The sequence below is a fragment of the Anomaloglossus baeobatrachus genome, chromosome 2, assembly GCF_048569485.1.
Source record: "Anomaloglossus baeobatrachus isolate aAnoBae1 chromosome 2, aAnoBae1.hap1, whole genome shotgun sequence".
Taxonomy (NCBI): Eukaryota; Metazoa; Chordata; class Amphibia; order Anura; family Aromobatidae; genus Anomaloglossus; species Anomaloglossus baeobatrachus.
Window position 1 is genome coordinate 525,773,264 of NC_134354.1, and position 22,698 is coordinate 525,795,961.

Below are 22,698 nucleotides of genomic sequence, written 5' to 3' on the forward strand. Positions count from 1 at the left end.
GACCGAAAGGTAACGCTACGAACTGCAGGTGTTCGTCGTGTATGACGAAGCGTAGGAAACGCTGATGCTCTGGCGCAATCGGCACGTGGAGATACGCATCTTTGATGTCTATTGATGCTAGAAAATCTCCTTGAGACATTGAGGCTATGACGGAGCGTAGGGATTCCATCCGGAACCTCCTGACTTTTACGTGTCTGTTGAGCAACTTTAGATCCAGGACGGGTCGATACGATCCGTCCTTTTTTGGGACCACAAACAGATTGGAGTAAAAACCGTGACCTTGTTCCTGAAGAGGGACGGAGGTCACCACTCCTTCCGCCTTTAGAGCGGCCACCGCCTGCAACAGAGCATCGGCTCGGTCTGGTGGTGGAGAAGTTCGGAAGAAACGAGTTGGCGGACGAGAACTGAACTCTATCCTGTACCCGTGAGACAGAATATCCCTCACCCAACGGTCTTTGACGCGTGACAGCCAAATGTCGCCAAAGTGGGAAAGCCTCCCACCGACCGAGGGTGTGGGAATCGGAGACTGCAAGTCATGAGGACGCCGTCTTGGCAACGGTTCCTCCGGCTGTCTTTTTTGGGCGTGACTGAGACCTCCAAGAATCTGAGCGTCTCTGATCTTTTTGAGTCTTTTTTGACGAGGAAAATTGGGACCTGCCCGGTCCTCGAAAGGACCGATAACCAGACTGACCCCTCCTCTGTTGGGGTTTGTTTTGTCTGTGTTGCGGTAAGGATGAGTCCTTACCCTTGGAGTGTTTGATGATTTCATCCAAACGCTCTCCAAACAATCGGTCACGAGAAAAAGGCAAATTGGTTAAGCACTTCTTGGAATGAGAATCTGCCTTCCAATGTCTCAACCACAGGGCCCTACGCAAAACAACGGAGTTGGCTGACGCCACTGCCGTACGGCTTGTAGCGTCAAGAACAGCATTAATCGCGTACGACGCGAATGCCGCCATTTGCGAGGTCAATGGTGCTACCTGCGGGGCAAATGCACGTGTGACTGAGTCGACTTGCACAAGCCCGGCTGAGATAGCTTGGAGTGCCCATACGGCAGCAAAAGATGGCGCTAACGACGCTCCAATAGCTTCATAGATGGATTTCAGCCAGAGCTCCATCTGCCTGTCAGTGGCATCTTTAAGTGCCGCTCCATCTTCAACTGCAACCAAGGATCTAGCTGCAAGCCTGGAAATTGGAGGATCCACTTTTGGACACTGGGTCCAACCCTTGACCACCTCAGGGGGAAAAGGATAGCGTGTATCTTTAAGCCGTTTAGAAAAACGCCTTTCCGGATAAGCGTGGGGTTTCTGGATTGCGTCTCTAAAGTCAGCGTGGTCCAGAAAAGTGCTTAATGTACGCTTGGGATATCTGAAATGGATTCTCTCGTGCTGCGAAGCTGACTCCTCTACAAGAGGAGCTGGTGGAGAAATATTTAACATCTTATTGATGGATGCTATAAGATCATTAACTATGGCGTCACCATCTGGTGTATCTAGATTGAGAGCGGTCCCAGGATCAGAATCCTGATCAGTTACGTCCGCCTCATCACCCATAGATTCATCTCGCTGGGATCCTGACCATTGAGATGAATGTGAAGGCCCCTCATAGCGAGCCCGCTTAGGTTGCCTGGGACCATCGTCCGAGTCAGAGTCTTCACCCTGAGGTGTATGTGCCCGTCCCGGAGCTTGGAAGTAATTCAGCTGAGGGGGACCAGGGGGCAATGATTGCACAGTGTCCGTGGCCTGAAGTACAGGCCTAGCCCGCAATGTGTCAAGAATTTGTGACATAGTGAGAGACATTCTGTCAGCAAAAGCTGTAAACTCAGTTCCTGTCACTTGGACAGCATTCACAGGTGGTACACCCTGGGTCACGTCCAGCAGAGGTCCCGGCTGTGCAAGTGCCACAGGGGCCGAGCACTGCACACAATGGGGGTCATTGGAGCCTGCCGGTAGAAAAGTCCCACATGCGGTACAGGAAGCATATAATGTCTGTGCCTTGGCACCCTTGCGTTTTGTGGACGACATGCTGTTGGCTCTCTGCAATGTGAGAGAGTCTATAGCCAAAAGGCGACCAGCGCTATGCAGTACAAAGTATTTGCAGGAACAAAATACTAAGATTACTACTGGCACAAGAGGGGGTGAGCCCTGAGGGCTACTTACCGCCCGCTGAATAGCGGGTAAGAGGCGCAGAATTCCTTGTCTGGGTCTCCCCGGCTCCCCTCTGCAGCTCAGCGTGTCAGCAGGAATGGCTGCCGGCGTCTGTGGAGAGGGGCGGCCCGTGGGAGTTCCCAAACAAAAGTGCGGGAAACAGTGTCCCCTCTGTGCCTATTGTGAGGGCTGGAGTATGTAAAAACGACTCCAGCCCTCAGCGCTGATGCACTGACCAGCGTCCCGCCCCTCTCCTGACTGGCAGGTCTGGGGGCGGGAACGAACGGAACCAGGCCGCAAAAGCCGGGGACTCGAGTTATCAGCGCGGCCGCCGTAAAAGCGCGGCCCGCGCTGAAGTCCCCGGCGCACCACAAGTGCCAGCCGCGCCGCAGTCCCAGCGGCCGGCGCGACCGTTCCCCAAAAGTGTGCCCGCTTCAGCGAAGCTGAAATGAGGCCATGGCACAAGCGCCGCAGCGCTGATGTCCCCGGCGCACTACAACACCCAGCATGCTGCGGTGTGAGCGCGAAATGCACGGGGACACAGAGTACCTTGAGGAAGCAGGGCCATGTCCCTGATGTACTCCGCTCCAATCCAGCATCTTCTCCAGGGGCTGTAGATGGAGCACGGTCTCAGTGCCTGGAGACCAGTAAATCCCACTTCACCCAGAGCCCTGTAAAAAGGGATGGGGAAGGAATCAGCATGTGGGCTCCAGCCTCCGTACCCGCAATGGGTACCTCAACCTTACAAACACCTCCGACATACAGTGGGGTGAGAAGGGAGCATGCTGGGGGCCCTGTATGGGCCCTCTTTTCTTCCATCCGACATAGTCAGCAGCTGCTGCTGACTAAAAACAATGGAGCTATGCGTGCGTGTGTGACCTCCTTCGCACAAAGCTAAAACTGAGGAATCCGTACTCCTACGGGAGGGTGTATAGCCAGAAGGGGAGGGGCCTTACACTTTTAAGTGTAGTACTTTGTGCGGCCTCCGGAGGCAGTAGCTATACACCCAATTGTCTGGGTCTCCCAATTAGGAGCGAAAAAGAAATATTGATTTGAGGTGGCAACTAAGAGGCCAGAAACACGTAGAAGATTAGGGTGTGAAGATATATATATATATAAATGCACATACATATATGCGCACAAATATATCTACACAAACATATAATGCTATATTTATTACAAAAACTTATTAAATTAATTACTATAAAGTGAAAAAGAGGGTTTGCTGAGAAAAAGATAAAATAAAAGTATAAAAATTGATAATGAAAAATGTGAAGTTGTGCATGAGTGCATGGAATGCGGTTGCAAAAGTGCTCAGCATAATCGCATATGGATCATGGGGGATTCCCGAGCAAGGGTAAAATTGTGGGCAAGAAGAATAACACAGAAAAAAAGAAAAAAAGAAAAAAAGCACCGGATAGATAAAAAGCGGGGACATAAATATGTAAATATATATGAAAATACCTGTGTGGGTGTAAAGAATCACGCAAAAATGTGTATATATATATAAATAAGTTGATGCAGGGGTGAACAGAAATAGAAAAAGAAAAATAGGTGTATAAATAGTGTAAAATACTTGGACCAAAAATACATACATAAAAGATATTAAATATATATATACTTGGACCAAAAATACATACATAAAAGATATTAAATATATAAAAAAATATATAATAAAATTTCGTTAAAAATGGAGAATGTATAGAAAAAAATTTTTTTTGTATAAAAATAACATGATGAAAACATAGGGTGTTAAAAATTAATTAATAGAGATGTGTATGGTTATATAAATATATAATAAAATACACAAAATATAATGAAAACTAAAACGACAAGTCAGTAATCAGGTTCAAGCCCATTGGCTTCAAAGTGTCCAGTTTATGTATCCAGAAGGATTCTTTTTTGCTCAGAACATCCATTCTGTTGGGGTTATTAGAGGGAATTTGTTCAATGGGCGTAATGGTAAAAGCAAGGGTCTTGTTATGGGACAAAGTGCAGTGCCTGGAAAGTCCATGAAGCATATAGCCGATCCTGATGTTGTATCTGTGTGAATTTAGGCGATTGTGGAGAGCTTGACAAGTCCTACCTATGTATTGTTTGCCACAATTACAATCAATAAGATATATCACGAAATTGGATTGGCAGGTAAGATGAGCTTTGATGGGGAACTCTTCTGTGCCATTTGAAGATCTGAAGCTCATGCGCTTATGGCAAATTGTTTTACAACATAGGCAATTTTTTAAACCGCATCGGTAAGACCCTGAAGGGACAATGGGGTTGACCACTCTCGGGAAGGTAGTTCTGAGGCGGCTGGGGGCTAAAACATTCTTTATGCTAGGGGCTCTTCTAAATGTAATACCTGGAATGGGGGGAAGAATGGTTTTTAAGAAAGGATCATTCAATAAAATATTCCAGTGTTTGGAGAAAATATTCCTGATTTTTAAGTTGTCACTACTGTAAGTGGTCAAAAAATTGAGATGGAAAGAACTCTCATTGTTTCCAGAAAAAGGGGTGATGGAGGTTTTAGGGGTGATCAAGTCCTTTTGCTCCAAAGAGACAGCATTGTGATATGCTCTTTGGATAAGAGTTTTGGGGTATTCTTTTTCCAAAAAACGATCCCTAAGTATTTTTACCTGATGGTTAAAGTCATCCAGACGGGAACAGTTTTTTCTAATGCGTTTATATTGGTTCCCTGGAATGTTATCAAGCCATTTAGCGTAGTGCTCACTGTTATAGTGGATGTATCCGTTGGTGTCCACTTGTTTGAAAAATGTTTTCGTCAATATTTTGTTATCAGAATGAAATATGGTGAGATCCAAAAAGTTAATTTCAGATTTGTGATAGGTGGAAGTGAAAGTAAGACCCCAATTATTCCGATCCAAATGTTGTAAAAAAAATTCAATATTGCAATGCTTATTGTCCCAAATGAAGATCAAATCGTCTATATAGCGTTTATACAGAATTATCTCACCCATAAACGTGTCATTCTGGATGTATAATTGTTCGAAAATCCCCATGAAAAGATTAGCATAAGCACATGCTGCTCTAGAGCCCATTGCCGTGCCGAGCTTCTGATGATAGAGCTTATCCTCAAATGTGAAGAAATTGTTATCCAGCACAAATTCCATTGCTTCCAAAATAAATTTTTTTTGGGCAGACGGGATGTTGCTGTCATTCTCAAGAAATATAGATAAACACAGTAGACCAAGATGATGTGCTATGTTAGAGTATAATGCAGACACATCTATGGTGAGGAATAAAAAGGATTTTTCCCACTCGATGTTACACAGGGAGTTGATGAGGTGGGTGGAATCTCTCAGATAGCTGTCCAAATTTAGTACATATGGTTGCATGAGTTGATCCAAATAAGCGGCCAGATTGGCACTAAGGGAATTAATGCCAGATATTATCGGTCTTCCGGGAGGATTGGACAGACTCTTATGGATTTTTGGTAAATGATAAAAGAAGGCCATGTTGGGATTTTTTATTGAAAGGAATTTTTCTTCTTGGGGGATTAAAAATTTTTTGTGATATTCCTTTTTGGATCAAGGCGTGATAGGCTTGAACCGCGGCATCATACTTGGTGCTAGTGACCACCTCATAATAAATGGGATCTGATAAAATTCTATGTGCTTCTGCCAAATAATCAACTCTATCTTGAATGACAATACCCCCTCCCTTGTCAGCTGCTCGAATGAGGATATCTCGGTTGTCTCTGAGATTGGCTAGAGCTGATTTCTCATCACTGGTGAGATTATTTTGTGAATTTCTTTTGGCGCTCATAGCTGTTTTAAGGTCCGTTAGAACCAGATCGCTGAAAGTTTTGATGTGGTGGCCTTTATTCTCAAAGGGATAGAATTTGGATTTGGCTTTACAGGTGGTATGGAGAAAAGGACTCGGTTCGGCAATGGGCTGAAAATCTTTACCCTTTATTAGGAAATGCCTCTTAAGTGTCAGCTTGCGGATATAGCTCTGGACATCTAGAAAAACGTCAAACTCATTGGATCTTTTCGAGGGGCAGAAGGAAAGACCTTTGTTTAATAAACTTATTTCACTTTTTTGGAGCGGGTAGCTAGAAAGGTTAAATATATTATTAGTGAGGGTTGGGCCCGAAGGGGTTAAATTAACACTTTTTCTTTTTTGCTTGTGCTTGATTCCTGCTCTGGTCCCTCTGTGAGATTTTTTCTTTTTCTTACTGAAGAGTTTGGTGTCAGAAAATTTGTAATGAGGTTGCGGTTTTTGGCTGGGGGCAAAAAAGGAACCAAGGGAGTGACAATATTGGAATTGTCCAAAGTGATAATCTCCCCAGCAGAAGGAAGGACGGAAGGAATGACTGAGTTGGAGCAACTTGGTTGGGGGTCATCATGGATAGAGAGATCCATCAAATCTAAGATATCGTTATTATGAATAACCGAATCATCAGTGTGGAGGGTAGCTTCAGGAGCTGCATCTAACAGTGCTCTTTTCTTTTTGATCTCCTCAATCTGGGATCTGATGGAAGCTAGTTGCTGGCGGGTACTTTCAGCACTGGTTAAACAGGAGGTGGTGTTGGAATTCGTGTTCAGAGAGACAGCTGGGTTGAGTGGTTGATGTGAAATAATTTCCTTAGTTTTAGAACATGTTTCTGTCTGGGCCTGAGAAAAAACTTCATCAGCCAGAAGATCGATTTTATCGAGTATATGATCAGGTGGACCTGAAGCCCCTGCGTTAGGGGGCCTGGCAGGAGGTATGGGGGGTGGATAATTTTCCTTGCTATTGGTGGGTACTAGGGTTTTGTCAAGATTGTTTCTATTAGTCCGATATTTACTATTAGAGAAATATCTATAAGAAGTGGAGCTAGAATGTCTATTGCCCCTGGTTGGAACAATTGACAGGTTACTAGTAGGAACGACATTTGGTTTATGGAGTTTGTCAAGTCTATCTCTTTGTAACTTCTTGGATTTCCTGATGATAGTGTCGTGTTCAAGTTGAGCAAGACGTGTGCTGATGCTAGAGTTCAGATTCCTATATTCTGGGTGCAATTTGAAACGAGAGAGATCCTCATAAAGATCATTAATAAGTTGTGTGGACACATCTGCAATGTGTGTTCTTTTCGTGTGCAAACATTTAAGCATACCTTGCATGCATGTGTAAAATAGTCCATCCCATTCTGCGGAGAAAGATGTATCCTGGGGGTAAGGAGAAATGCGGTGGATGTTGAGTCCTCTGGGGCACAAGCTTTCATCCATGTAAATGGACAGAAACCTGGCATCCAAGTTAAAATGTAGCTCCTCTTTGAGTGCATCCTCCAAACGGTGGAAAAACTTCCTCATGGATGAGGAATCCTCTTCAGAAAAGGTGAGCGGTGTAACAGAATCCAATCCGAGATCACGGATTTCCAGGGACCCGACAGTCTGCTGTATCAATCTTTCTCTGGAGGTAATGGCTACCGAATACTGACTACTATTCAGATATTCGTCAAAGCAAGAAAAATGCTCTGGTTCCCCGTTGACTTGCATTAGGTTCCTTATTCGTGACGAATGCCAAACTCTTACTTTGGGATTCTTTACGAATAATAAAATAGTTACTATTTGCCTATCACTAATCTTAGCCCTTTAAATTTATAGTCCAGGAAAGGCAAGTTGGTCAATGTAGATTTCCATCTAAAAAGTTTAATTTATCGCTGGCAGATTGGTGCACATAATTTGATCAAAATGTGTGCCAAGAACCTCAAATTTATACATAATCATTACTTCTTTTGATTACAAAGCATTAACATATTCTAGCTCTTTACCGACATTGTAATTGCTCACTGTCCCTGGAGGAGCTCAATCTAAATCCCCTAGCATACCTTTGGAGGTTGACAGAAAGTGGAAGTACTCTGAGGAAGCCCCATGCAGAAACTCTATGTAAATGTAGTCCTTGGTAAAACACCAGCACTGTTAGGCAATAGTCTGCCAGCACCACTAATGCGGTTTGTGTCATGGGGTGTGATGGGATCGCTAGGAACAGGAGAGCCTAAACTGGCCCTCAGGCTAGGGGGACTCTTGCTGACCCCAAAGATACGCCTGAAGATGACTGTTTGGGCCGCCTTCCTTACCCTATCTCCTGAAAAACTTGGTCTAGTGGCCCCCCTCTCTCCAGCTAGGAGAGGACCGGGACAGGAGTGATTAATACCACACAAACAAATGGAGAAAAACCAAAACTCAAACTCACAGCAATCACACACAGAGGTATAGACAATACATGATCGGAGAAAACTAAAGGAAGGGAGAAAATAATCAGACAAGAGTATTTCCACAACACACCAAACAGCACACAGAAGTTCACAAGCAACAGGATATCAAAGCACAAGGACCGGGATCGCATAAGCCATCATAGGCATGGGAGACCAGGCTCCACCTTTTAAAAAGGGTGGCGGCTGTGATAGGTCTTCTGCAACATGTGACAGTAATCCACAGGCTAGCAGAAAGTTATTCCTGCAAGCCCAATTACTAACAAGCACAGCTGGTCGACGCCCGGGCCTGTCTGTACAACTCAAAAGCAGTTTCGTGTGGCGTGTCTGACTCTGCTGTGTGAACAATGTCAGATGTAGTCACTCGGCGAGCTTTGAGAGAGACAGTGTGACAGTTTGTTTTTAAGTATACTGCTCCTGGAATAGGCCATCAATATCAGATTCATGGGAATCAATCACTGATCAGCTGATTGAAGGGACCATTGTGGAAAATCAAGCTCTATGTCTTCCTCACTGCTCATCAGGTACAGCGTTGTGCATTTCGCAACGCCCGATATCGCATCTTAGTCCTATTCATGAGTATTCATTTAAATTATCTCTTAGAATAAACTTCTATGCACTTTACTACCATAGCAATAATAAAAGGTACATACCACTGAAATGTAGCTGTGAGCAGGTGCACAAAGAGTGAATGATATTGATCACAAGTCCATGGGTGGAAGCTCGAAGAGAAAGAGGACCTGTTGCAACCAATAATGTGACAACATGAAAGAGGTAGGGAAGATGGGCAGCCACATCCAAGGAGTTGTTAAACGACAGCATAAGCATATAACGGGCAAGTATGGCAATATCATCCCACATGAGATGTTGCTCCAACGTAGGAGTAGGAGAAAGGCAGGTCTTGTCTATTATTTTACACATTCTTCCAATGACCTGGAAATGAAAAATTATTGTTATTTTATGGACTAATGCAATGTTATACTGGTCCTAACAACCAAAGGTATAGACAGACCTTGCTTGAAACCAGTTTGACATTGCCAGATGCTAGAGCAACTGCTGTATCTGCCATGACTTCAGCTTTAATGGATCCCAGGCCACCCGTTGCACTGGTTTTAATGAAGCTGTCAAGAACGACATCAAGAAGATCTGTGATCTAGTTTAAAAAGAAAATAATAATTATATTTCTAAACGGTTCTTGACGTTCAACTCTAAACGATGAGCTCTACATGGTAAAGAGTTTCCAGATAAAAAATTTTCAACATGTACAAACACATTACAAAAAAAGCTAAATATCATGTAGTAAATTTATTTGTATTGTACTACCTACCCAAATGCAGATAAACAGACAAGAAGGGAATTTTGTTTACTTACCGTAAATTCCTTTTCTTCTAGCTCCTATAGGGAGACCCAGACAATTGGGTGTATAGCTTCTGCCTCCGGAGGCCACACAAAGTATTACACTTTAAAAAGTGTAACCCCTCCCCTCTGCCTATACACCCTCCCGTGCATCACGGGCCCATCAGTTTTGGTGCCAAAGCAGGAAGGAGGAAACTTATAAATTGGTCTAAGGTAAATTCAATCCGAAGGATGTTCGGAGAACTGAAACCATGAACCAAAAGAACAATTCAATATGAACAACATGTGTACACAAAAGAACAACAGCCCGAAGGGCACAGGGGCGGGTGCTGGGTCTCCCAATAGGAGCTAGAAGAAAAGGAATTTACGGTAAGTAAACAAAATTCCCTTCTTCTTTGTCGCTCCATTGGGAGACCCAGACAATTGGGACGTCCAAAAGCAGTCCCTGGGTGGGTAAAAGAATACCTCGATAAAAAGAGCCGAAAAACGGCCCCTTCTTACAGGTGGGCAACCGCCGCCTGAAGGACTCGCCTACCTAGGCTGGCATCTGCCGAAGCATAGGCATGCACCTGATAGTGTTTTGTGAAAGTGTGCAGACTCGACCAGGTAGCTGCCTGACACACCTGCTGAGCCGTAGCCTGGTGCCGCAATGCCCAGGACGCACCTACGGCTCTGGTAGAATGGGCTTTCAGCCCTGAAGGAATCGGAAGTCCAGACGAACGGTAGGCTTCAAGAATCGGTTCCTTGATCCACCGAGCCAAGGTTGACTTGGAAGCCTGCGACCCCTTACGCTGGCCAGCGACAAGGACAAAGAGCGCATCAGAACGGCGCAGGGGCGCCGTGCGAGAAATGTAGAGCCTGAGTGCTCTCACGAGATCTAACAAGTGCAAATCCTTTTCACATTGGTGAACTGGATGAGGGCAAAAAGAAGGTAAGGAGATATCCTGATTGAGATGAAAAGGGGATACCACCTTAGGGAGAAATTCCGGGACCGGACGCAGAACCACCTTATCCTCGTGAAACACCAGGAAGGGGGCTTTGCATGACAGCGCTGCTAGCTCAGACACTCTCCTAAGCGATGTGACTGCCACTAGGAAGGCCACCTTCTGCGAAAGGCGTGATAGAGAGACATCCCGCATCGGCTCGAAAGGTGGCTTCTGGAGAGCAGTCAGCACCCTGTTAAGATCCCAGGGTTCTAGCGGACGCTTGTAAGGTGGGAATATGTGGCAAACCCCCTGCAGGACCGTGCGGACCTGCGGAAGCCTGGCTAGACGCTTTTGAAAAAACACGGAAAGCGCCGATACTTGTCCCTTGAGAGAGCCGAGAGACAAACCCTTGTCCATTCCGGATTGAAGGAAAAAAAGAAAAGTGGGCAAGGCAAACGGCCAGGGAGTAAAACCCTGATCAGAGCACCAGGATAAGAAGATCCTCCACGTCCTGTGGTAGACCTTGGCGGACGTTGGTTTCCTGGCCTGTCTCATAGTGGCAATGACATCTTGAGATAACCCTGAGGACGCTAGGAGCCAGGACTCAATGGCCACACAGTCAGGTTGAGGGCCGCAGAATTCAGATGGAAAAATGGCCCTTGAGACAGCAAGTCTGGTCGGTCTGGGAGTGCCCACGGTTGACCCACCGTGAGGTGCCACAGATCCGGGTACCACGACCTCCTCGGCCAGTCTGGAGCGATGAGGATGGCGCGGCGGCAGTCGGACCTGATCTTGCGTAACACTCTGGGCAGCAGTGCCAGAGGAGGAAATACATAAGGCAGTCGAAACTGCGACCAATCCTGAACTAATGCGTCTGCCGCCAGAGCTCTGTGATCTTGAGACCGTGCCATGAATGCCGGGACTTTGTTGTTGTGCCGAGACGCCATTAGGTCGACGTCCGGCGTTCCCCAGCGGCAACAGATCTCTTGAAACACGTCCGGGTGAAGAGACCATTCCCCTGCGTCCATGCCCTGGCGACTGAGAAAGTCTGCTTCCCAGTTTTCTACGCCCGGGATGTGAACTGCGGAGATGGTGGAGGCTGTGGCTTGCGCCCACAGCAGAATCCGCCGAACTTCTTGGAAGGCTTGACGACTGCGTGTGCCGCCTTGGTGGTTGATGTACGCAACCGCCGTGGCGTTGTCCGACTGTATTCGGATCTGCCTGCCCTCCAGCCACCGCTGGAACGCCTTTAGGGCTAGATACACTGCCCTTATCTCCAGAACATTGATCTGAAGGGAGGACTCTGTCGGAGTCCAGGTTCCCTGAGCCCTGTGGTGGAGGAAGACCGCTCCCCACCCTGACAGACTCGCGTCCGTCGTGACCACAGCCCAGGATGGGGGCAGGAAGGATTTTCCTTTCGACAAAGAAGTGGGAAGAAGCCACCACTGAAGAGAGGTTTTGGCTACCCGTGAAAGGGAGACGTTCCTGTCTAGGGACGTCGACCTCCTGTCCCATTTGCGGAGAATGTCCCATTGAAGTGGACGCAGATGAAACTGCGCAAAGGGAACTGCCTCCATTGCTGCCACCATCTTCCCTAGGAAGTGCATGAGGCGCCTCAAGGGGTGTGACTGGGCTCGAAGGAGAGAGTGCACCCCTGTCTGTAGTGAACGCTGTTTGTCCAGCGGTAGCTTCACTATTGCTGAGAGAGTATGAAACTCCATCCCGAGGTAAGTCAGCGATTGGGTCGGTGTCAATTTTGACTTTGGGAAATTGATGATCCACCCGAACCTCTGGAGAGTCTCCAGAGCAATGGTCAGGCTGTGTTGGCATGCCACCCGGGAGGGTGCCTTGACTAGAAGATCGTCTAAGTAAGGGATCACCGAGTGGCCCTGAGAGTGTAGGACCGCCACTACTGCTGCCATGACCTTGGTGAAGACCCGTGGGGCTGTCGCCAGGCCGAAAGGCAGTGTTACGAACTGAAGGTGTTCGTCTTTGATGGCGAAACGCAGGAAGCGTTGATGCTCTGGTGCAATCGGCACATGGAGATAAGCATCCCTGATGTCGATTGATGCTAGGAAGTCTCCTTGGGACATCGAGGCGATGACAGAGCGGAGAGATTCCATCCGGAACCGTCTGGTTCTCACGTGTCTGTTGAGCAGTTTGAGGTCCAGAACGGGACGGAATGATCCATCCTTTTTTGGCACCACGAACAAGTTGGAGTAGAAGCCGTGACCATGTTCCTGAGGGGGAACGGGAATCACCACTCCTTCTGCCTTCAGAGTGTTCACCGCCTGAAAAAGTGCATCGGCTCGCTCGGGGGGTGGAGATGTTCTGAAGAAACGAGTCGGAGGACGAGAACTGAGCTCTATCCTGTAACCGTGAGACAGAATGTCTCTCACCCATCGGTCTTGGACATGTGGCCACCAGGCGTCGCAAAAGCGGGAGAGCCTGCCACCGACCGAGGATGCGGTTTGGGGAGGCCGAAAGTCATGAGGAGGCCGCCTTGGGGGCGGTTCCTCCGGCGGTCTTTTTAGGACGTGACTTAGACCGCCATGCAGAAGAGTTCCTCTGGCCCTTCTCTGACCTGTTGGACGTGGAGGAATGGGACCTGGCTGAGGGCCGAAAGGACCGAAACCTCGGTTGAATCTTTCGCTGCTGAGGTCTGTTTGGTTTGGACTGGGGTAAGGACGAGTCCTTTCCCTTGGATTGTTTAATAATTTCGTCCAATTGCTTGCCAAACAAACGGTCGCCAGAAAATGGCAAACCGGTTAAGAACTTCTTGGAAGCAGAGCCTGCCTTCCATTCGCGTAGCCACATGGCCCTGCGGACTGCCACCGAATTGGCGGATGCTACCGCTGTACGGCTCGCAGAGTCCAGGACGGCGTTCATGGCGTAGGACGAAAAAGCCGACGCCTGAGAAGTCAAAGACACAACCTGCGGAGTAGAGGTACGTGTGACCGCATTAATCTCAGACAGACAAGCTGAGATAGCTTGGAGTGCCCACACGGCTGCAAAGGCCGGAGCAAAAGACGCGCCTATGGCTTCATAGATGGATTTCATCAGGAGCTCTATTTGCCTGTCAGTGGCATCCTTGAGCGATGAGCCATCTGCCACTGATACTACGGATCTAGCCGCCAGTCTAGAGACTGGAGGATCCACTTTGGGACACTGAGCCCAACCCTTAACTACGTCAGGGGGGAAGGGGTAACGTGTGTCATTAAGGCGCTTAGTAAAGCGCTGGTCCGGAAATGCTCGGTGCTTCTGGACAGCATCTCTGAAGTTAGAGTGATCGAAAAACGCACTCCGTGTACGTTTGGGAAACCTAAACTGGTGTTTCTCCTGCTGTGAAGCCGACTCCTCTATAGATGGAGTTGGAGGAGAAAGTTCTAGCACCTGGTTGATGGACGCTATAAGGTCATTTACCATGGCGTCCCCTTCAGGTGTATCAAGATTGAGAGCAACGTCAGGGTCAGAGCCCTGAGCTGCGACCTCCGCTCCATCCTCCAGAGAGTCCTCATGCTGAGACCCTGAGCAGCGTGATGAAGTCGAGGAAGGTCCCCAGCGAGCCCGCTTAGCTGGTCTGAGACTGCGGTCCGAGTCGGAGTCCTCACCGTGGGACCTAGGTGTCACCTCAGGAGCACTTTGCTGCGCCGACCGAGGGGGGCCTGGGGGCGATGAACGCACAAGTGCCCTGGGCCTGTGTTACCGGTCTGGACTGCAAGGCTTCTAGTATCTTAGCAGACCATCTATCCATAGACTGAGCCATGGATTGTGAAAGCGACTCAGAGTTTCTCAGCCAAAACTGCAAACTCTGTCCCTGCCACCTGGACAGTGGAAGCCGGTGGTTCTACCTGAGCCGAGGGTCCCACCAGTGCCTGAGGCTCCGGCTGAGTGAGTGCCACAGGGGCCGAGCATTGCACACAATGAGGGTAGGTGGAACCTGCAGGTAACATAGCCGCACAAGAGGTACAGGTTGCAAAATAAGCCTGTGCCTTGGCACCCTTGCTCTTTGCGGACGACATGCTGTTGTCTCCTCTTAGAGTAATCAGTGAGGGTATATAGCCAAGGGCAAATAATGCGGCCGAACAGAGAAAATGTATACAACATATATATATATATATATATATATATATATATATATACACTTCGGCACCCAAGGGGGCCAGCACCTGGTAACCGGTGCGGCTTACCGACCGCCCAAAGCGGTTATGTGTCCACCAGATTCCCTGCCTGGGCCTCCCAGCGTTACAGAGCTCGTTCTGTATTCCTCCACCGGCAGAAGTGATTATAACAATGGCTGCCAGAGCTCTCAGGGGAGGAGGGAGCCGTGGGCGTGACTAATAAAGTGCGGGAATCTGGTGCCTTGCAGTGCTCAGTGAGGGGGGAGGAGGATACCTAAGTATGCTCCAGCCCTCACTGCCGACGTCCAGTCGAGCGTCCCGCCCTTATCCCTGACTGGCAGGCCCGGGGGCGGGAGTTACTGTACTAGGCCGCAGAAGCCGGGGACTAAATTTATTAACGCGGCCGGCAAACAGGCGCGGTCGGTGCGGTAGTCCCGGCGTCACAAAAAACACAGCAGCCGCTGCAGCGTTACACAGGCGCTCCATGCGCCGTCCCCAAGGGGACACAGAGTACCTCTTAGAAGCAGGGCCTGTCCCTGATGATACCCAGTCTCCTGTCCGTCAGATTCCCCCAGGGGCTGCGGAGGGAGCCCGGTCCCAGTGCATGGTGACCGGTTAGGATCCCACTTCTCCCAGAGCCTCTAAGGGATGGGGAAGGAAAACGGCATGTGGCTCCAGCCTGTGTACCCGCAATGAGTACCTCAACCTTAACAGCACCGCCGACATTAGTGGGGTGAGAAGGGAGCATGCCGGGGGCCCTGTGGGGGGCCCTCTTTTCTTCCATCCGATAAAATCAGCAGCTGCTGCTGACTAAAATGTGGAGCTTGCGTGAATGTGTGCCTCCTTCAACACAAAGCATAAAACTGATGGGCCCGTGATGCACGGGAGGGTGTATAGGCAGAGGGGAGGGGTTACACTTTTTAAAGTGTAATACTTTGTGTGGCCTCCGGAGGCAGAAGCTATACACCCAATTGTCTGGGTCTCCCAATGGAGCGACAAAGAAAGGATAAATCGCAAAAAAAAAAAGAAGACAAAGACAAGGTGATCAGAGATCCTTAATGCAAAAAAGTATTATTTATTGACGTAATAAAGTGGTGAAAAAGTGGGGACAAGGTAACATACAATGATGTATCGTTGGGGGGGGGGTCGCACATATCCCAGGCAAGTCACGAGCAAAAATGTATACTAAGATGTAAAATATAATATATTACACACAATAGCAAGAAAATATGAAGTGTATACAAAAATTCTGTGTGCAATGTGACAAGGAAAAAACCTACAAACAGTACTGCACTTTTAAATCTATTGGTAACAAAGGGAAGCTGTATGAAAGGCCTATAATGAACAATGCCTGATAAAATGCACAAAAGGTCTATATTTGAATGAGTAGACTTTCATCATTTGCCAAATCTCAGAGACTGGTACATGATGTAATATGTCTAAACCTGCCCAATTTGAGAAATATATATACACTGGCAACATGGGTCATCAGATCCACACAAAGGCTGTATTAAAGGACCTATGTCAGACAGTGCCTGCCAGTGTGCACAGGTAGTCAGCATGAGAATGAGTGAACACTTACCACAATAATTTACTGCACTGTGCTACGGAGGATGCCCAGGAATTGTGTCCACCCCGATGTATGTTCCCCCGACGAAGGCTAACGCGAAAACGTACGTTAGGATGAGCGTCATTTCTGAGCATCCTCAAGAGCACAGTAAAGCACGCAGTAAATTATTGTGTTAAGTGTTCAATCATTCTCATACTGACTACCTGTGCACACTGGCAGGCACGGTCTGTCATAGGTCCCCCTTAATACAGCCTGTGGGTGGATCTGATAACCCATGTTGCCACTGTAATATATATATATATATATATATATATATATATATATATATTTCTAAAATTGGGCAGATTTAGACATGTTACATCATGTACCAGTCTCTGCCATTTGGCAGTAGTCAGATGAAATTCTACTCAATGCCTTTTGTGCATTTTATCAGGCATTGTTCATTATAGGCCTTTCATACAGCTTCCCTTTGTTACCAATAGATTTACACGTGCAGTACTGTTTGGAGGTTTTTTCCTTGTCACATTGCAGACAATATGAAGTGTATACAAAAAGATTTTTTTGCCATTATATGTGTAATATATTATTATATTTTATATCTGTTTGTATACATTTTTGCTCTTGACTTGCCTGGGATATGTGCGCCCCCCTCGATACTTTGTTGTATGTTACCTTGTCCCCACTTTTTCACCACTTTTTCACATCAATAAATAACACTTTTTTCATTAAGGATGTCTGATCGCCTCATCTATGGTAAAGAGTTTCCAGTACAGAACAAATACATAGAATGGATGTGATCCAATTCTTAACATATACAATAACTTAGGTAAAATTACTATTGATGCTGAAATAGTCTAAATATATTTGGAGCAATCTAAACTTCACATTGAGAAACAGATGTAATTACTACACAGAAGTGTATAACCAACCCCTTATTACATAATGGAAAGACGCTGGCAAAGACCAACATCGCAACCACATGCAGATGCCACAAAACAATATATGTAAGGCTCTGTTCACATTGGCATATTTCTTTTTTCCCCAGAGGTCCATATCTGGTAACACTATTATTTGTCAAAAATATCAGAAACTAAAAAAAAAAAACCCATTTCAAGACTAGATTAGTTTAGAAACCAGCTCAAAACTGATTTTTCAATGAGTCAAGGTTGAGCCAAAGCCGTGCCGTAATATAAACAAAGCATAAAATATTTTTTTTGGGGCAAAAAAGCGCCATTTAAATGCTCTCTAAACATTCAATTGGGAATTAACAATTTAAAGTGTATCCTTTGGGAGGCGCTACAAATAACATTCCCAACTAAAGAATATGCCAACAATGAATGATGGATGGAGCAGTCATTTCTGGATAACAAGGGTCTCCAGACCCACTTTGTGAGATGTTGGCACATCTAGGCGAGGGTTGGTTGACACTATTACTTTGGAAGTTACTGGAGCAGACAATAATATATACCATATGAAATGTAGGTGAGTTGATTTGTTCCTGCGGTTTGCTTACCTGTCCCAGACTGCCCCAGATTTTTGCTTGTATGGAAGGATACATTTGTTTCTCATTAATGGTCATGGTAATCAACTTGTCCAAGATGGCGCTGACACGTTGTCTCTTTGCATCATCAGTAAGCTTACAGAAGCGGACAAGGTTTAGTAACCAGGGGGTCATGTACTCCAGACACAAATGTTTCAGTTCAATACCTGGAATGCAAAGACGTTTGTAAGTTGTATCATTGGTAGAAAGAAAAGATCAGAGATAAAAGAAAGTTCTCAAGAGGTAAAAGAGATGGATTTTTTTTTATCAAAACATCTGAAATGAAAACTGAAGCAACTTTCCAACAGGCCATGATTCCAAGCTACCATAGAGAAGAGTAAATGGTACACCTAGTAGTGCAGCCGAGAACGCAGGAGTACTCACTAGATTTGCTGAAGCCAGAAATGCACTCTTCCAAAAATTCTAGGGTGAGGTGAGGTTCATTAGCTGCCAGCGTCTTGCTAATGGAGACAATGAAAAGTGTATTGTTGGCTGGGATGCAAAGACCCGAAGTCTCCAGTAACTGCCCTTCAATCTTTAAGTTAAAGGTACATGTTAAGGCACACAGAAGGTTATAGGCGGCAGACCTGCAAAAAAAATAAATAAATAGTGTAGCCGGTTAGCAGATCTGTTAACATAAAGCACAAGAAAAAAAATCCACATCCAATTCTAAGTATTTTTAAATGCATTTCACTAACATATTTAGAATATTTCACCAGGTTTTTTCTTTTTCACAGACTACGCTTTTGTGCAAGCCCAAAAATGAAGAATGCCACCGGGACAGAGGCCAGAGAGTGACCAAAGTGATCCTATAGGCTTAATAGACGTGAATGGCTTAGTCGGGGGATCCTAACGGAATCTTCTTTTTTGAAGAGTAACACAGAAAACCCAATTTAGTGCTCAGCAGAGAACGACACGTGTGAAAACTGAGGCTAATTAGGCTTCCTGCTATAGTTTTGATGAAACGCTGTTTTATCTACTGCAGTTCTGGAAATTCTCGTCCTCACAATATTAAGCTTCTGATACGTAGGCCTTGATTTTGATGAGCTCCAGTTAGTCCTGCCCCCCACTTTCTGCCTAAACACAGTGTAGGAAGAAAAAAGTTTAATTACTTATCATGTAAAGGACTAGCAGAGCTGCAGCAGATGTGACCCAGTGTTAGGCTATGTGCCCACGGGAGCTTGCTTCTGCGGAGTTTGCCACAGAACACCTGTGGATTTATCTGGATTTTCCAGATAAATCCGCAGGTTTCAGCAAGTACAGACACTCCCCATAATACCTTATGGGACATAGAGAGTGTCTGTGTCCACGCTGCGGTATGTGCAGTTGTGGAATATGCTGCAGATGTCCCACAGCCGCACATAACTGCATGTCAATTATTCCTGCGGATTTACCTGCGGAAATTGCCTTGGTACCATACTTACCTGCCTTGATAGCAGACACCCGCCACTTTCTTCCGTTGCACAGGAGCGCGGTGGTGGAGCTAGGAGCAAAAAGGAGGAAGTGGGCGGGGCCTGCACGAGCTCCGGTCATGTGACAGCCAGAGCTAGTTCAGGCCTGCCCACCTTCTCCTGCACAGTGTAGATGCTGACAGACACGGCGGCCAGAAAGTGAAGTGCTGTGTGATGGAGGCAAGTATGAACACCCCGATCACTTAACACTTGTTCTGCGATGAGAATGCATTGCCGAAGCCATGGTACTGTATCCTCAATGCAGAATGCACGCAGGATATCCGCAGGACATTCCGCAAATAAACCGCAGCATGGAAACAGACAAAGTTGTGCTGCGGTTTTCTGGGAGATCCTGTGGAATGTCCTGCGGATATAACCGCAGGACACTTTCCCCCGGTCGCACATAGCCTTAGGCTATGTGCACACGTTGCGTTTTTTCACGCGTTTACTCAGCATTTTAAACTGCAGCGTAAGCGCATGTATTCTGTGTCCCCAGCAAAGTCTATGAGAATTAAGCAAATTCCATGCGCACGTTGCGTTTTAAAACGCAGCGTTTTGGATGCCAAATTTTTTACAAAATCGCTGAGTTAAAAAAATTAGCACGTCACTTCTTTTGTACATTCCGGATGCTTTCCCCACTCTGTCTATGGTAGAGCAAGCATCCAGAACGCATCCATTCTGCATTCAAAATGCATCCAAAATGCAGTGTTTTGGATGCGTTTTGAAACGCACATGCAGTGACAAAACACTGCAGAATATTTCTCACGGCAGAAGGCAACGTGCGCACATAGCCTTAGAATCTGGGTCTTTGTCGCCATTTTATGCTGGAGTGGTAATTTAAATCTAAGTTCCCTGGCTCCCGTCTTATACTTACCTTCCAACATCTTCATCTTCTATCTCTGCAGCTCTCGGCTGTCTTCTATAGTTTGTGACCAGCCATGTTTCATGGAGTGACCTGGAGGTCACAACTTAATGCAAATCTATAAGAGCCTCTCTCAAAGATGCATTGAGCACTTCCGGCCAGTCTAAATTTGCAGTTACATGATGGCGCAACAAGGCTGGAGCGAAGCTGAAAAAAAGGTGAAGACGCTGGAGGGTAAGTTTATGACCGGAGGCAGGGTACTTCAGACAAAAGCACCACTCCAGCTCTGAAAATAAAACGCTGGAATAGTGTCTTAAAGGGAACCCCATAAGGAGATGCATATAAACCACGGGCAGGCGCCTTACTACAGAAATTATCATCCGAAGAGCTCTCAACTTCCCTTAAATAATGTCTCTGAATAATACTGCAGTTTCTGCAATTAGACAACGTAACTATAGAAGTATTGGACACTGTCCTGAACAAACTTTTCATATACTTTTAAAATCCCAGAAATTTGTCATGTAAAAACAAAAATCAAACCAAGCAGAAATCATTTCAGAACTTTTTCCACCTTTCAGGTCACCCATAATCTGTACAAATCCATTAAAAAACAATCTGAAATCTTTACACATGTAAAAGAAAAAAACTAAAATAAGGTTTATGACAGCATTCAGTGTTATTAGGTGGGAGTCTATCAGCATGATACATCTAGAATTGGCAATCTTTGCCTACTCTTCATTGCAATAGGTCCCAAAATCTGTTAGATTAGATTTCGTCCACCTTGATTAACCCCTTCAGCCCCCGGGCACTTTACGTTTTTGTTTTTTGCTCCCCTTTTTCCGAGAGCCGTAACTTTTTTATTTTTCCGTCAATCTTGCCATATGAGGGCTTGTTTTTGCGGGACGAGTTGTACTTTTAAATAAAACCATAAGTTTTACCATATAGTGTACTGGAAAACAGCAAAAAAATTCCAAGTGTGGAAAAACTGCAAAAAAAAGTGTGATCGCACAATAGTTTTTGGGATGTTTTATTCACAGTGTTCACTATATGGTAAAACTGATGTGTGGGTATGATGCCTGAGGTCGGTGCGAGTTTGTAGACACCAAACATGAATAGGTTTACTTGTATCTAAGGGGTTAAAAAAAATCACAAGCTTGTCCAATAAAAGTGGCGTACGTTTTGCGCCATTTTCTGAAACCCGTAGCGTTCTCATTTTTTAGGATCTATGGCTCAGTGCCGACTTATTTTTTTGCGTCTCGAGCTGACATTTTAATGGTACCATTTTTGCGCAGATGCTACGTTTTGATCGCCTGTTATTGCATTTTGCATAAAACTTGCGGCGACCAAAAAACGTAATTTTGGCGTTTGGTAAACGGCGTAGTGGCAAAAAAATTCCAATCAGATTAATTGATTTTATATTTTGATAGATCGGGAATTCTGAACGCGGCGATACCAAATATGTATATTTATTTTTTTTTAACCCTTTAAAGGGAACCTGTCAGCAGAAATGTCCCCTAAAACCTAACAGATTCCCCCTCTGCAGCTCCTGGGCTGCATTCTATAAAGGTCCCTGTTATGATTGTGCCCACTTTCTGACCGAAAAAAAGTGTTTATAAAGTTGTACCTTTTTGGCTTCTGATTCTGTAAATCCGTCACGGGGGCGGGCTGCCTGATGGCCGTTATTCTGCCCCCTGGTCCTGTATGCCGCCCCCATCGCTGATTTCAATACTTCTGGACGCCGCCCACTGCTCCAGCCATCCCCGCGCATGCCCAGTGCCCATCTCTCGGGGATGAGCACTGTGCCCAGCGTCACGTGCACGCAGGGTTAAGATTATGGGCGGTGCTGTGATGTTTATTCCTAAGCAACCGCCCATAATCGCGGGACCGCGCTTTCGGTGTAGTCACTGCTCCGCGCTCTTCCCATCTATTTCCTGCCTCGGGGCAAGATGGGAAGGAGGCGAAGTGAGGTCAGCAGCAGCGCGCTTGCGCAGAAAGAAGCAGGCCGAGGGGGAAAGCGCGGTCCCGTGATTATGGGCGGTTGCTTAGGAATAAACATCACAGCACCGCCCATAATCTTAACCCTGCGTGCACGTCACCAGCGGTGACGCTGGGCACAGTGCTCATCCCCGAGAGATGGGCACTGGGCATGCGCGGGGATGGCTGGAGCAGTGGGCGGCGTCCAGAAGTATTGAAATCAGCGATGGGGGCGGCATACAGGACCAGGGGGCAGAATAACGGCCATCAGGCAGCCCGCCCCCGTGACGGATTTACAGAATCAGAAGCCAAAAAGGTACAACTTTATAAACACTTTTTTTCGGTCAGAAAGTGGGCACAATCATAACAGGGACCTTTATAGAATGCAGCCCAGGAGCTGCAGAGGGGGAATCTGTTAGGTTTTAGGGGACATTTCTGCTGACAGGTTCCCTTTAATTTTCAATGGGGTGAAAGGGGGGGTGATTTGAAGTTAGGTTTTTTTTATTTTTTAAAACTTTTTTTACTTTTTTTATTTTA

The 22,698-nt window shown here is 46.3% G+C and overlaps 1 protein-coding gene across 1 annotated transcript in view; it reads right to left on the minus strand.

Annotated features, from left to right (window-relative positions):
• Window positions 1–22,698, minus strand: part of NF1 (neurofibromin 1) — a 442,125-nt gene that overhangs the window by 73,141 nt on the left and 346,286 nt on the right. Inside the window, exons 33-36 of the mRNA XM_075333827.1 lie at window positions 18,259–18,461; window positions 17,848–18,041; window positions 9,374–9,514; window positions 9,015–9,294 (exon numbers count right to left, since the gene is read on the minus strand). Coding sequence (XP_075189942.1) covers window positions 9,015–9,294; window positions 9,374–9,514; window positions 17,848–18,041; window positions 18,259–18,461 — 818 coding nt within the window. The remainder of the gene's footprint in view (window positions 1–9,014; window positions 9,295–9,373; window positions 9,515–17,847; window positions 18,042–18,258; window positions 18,462–22,698) is intronic.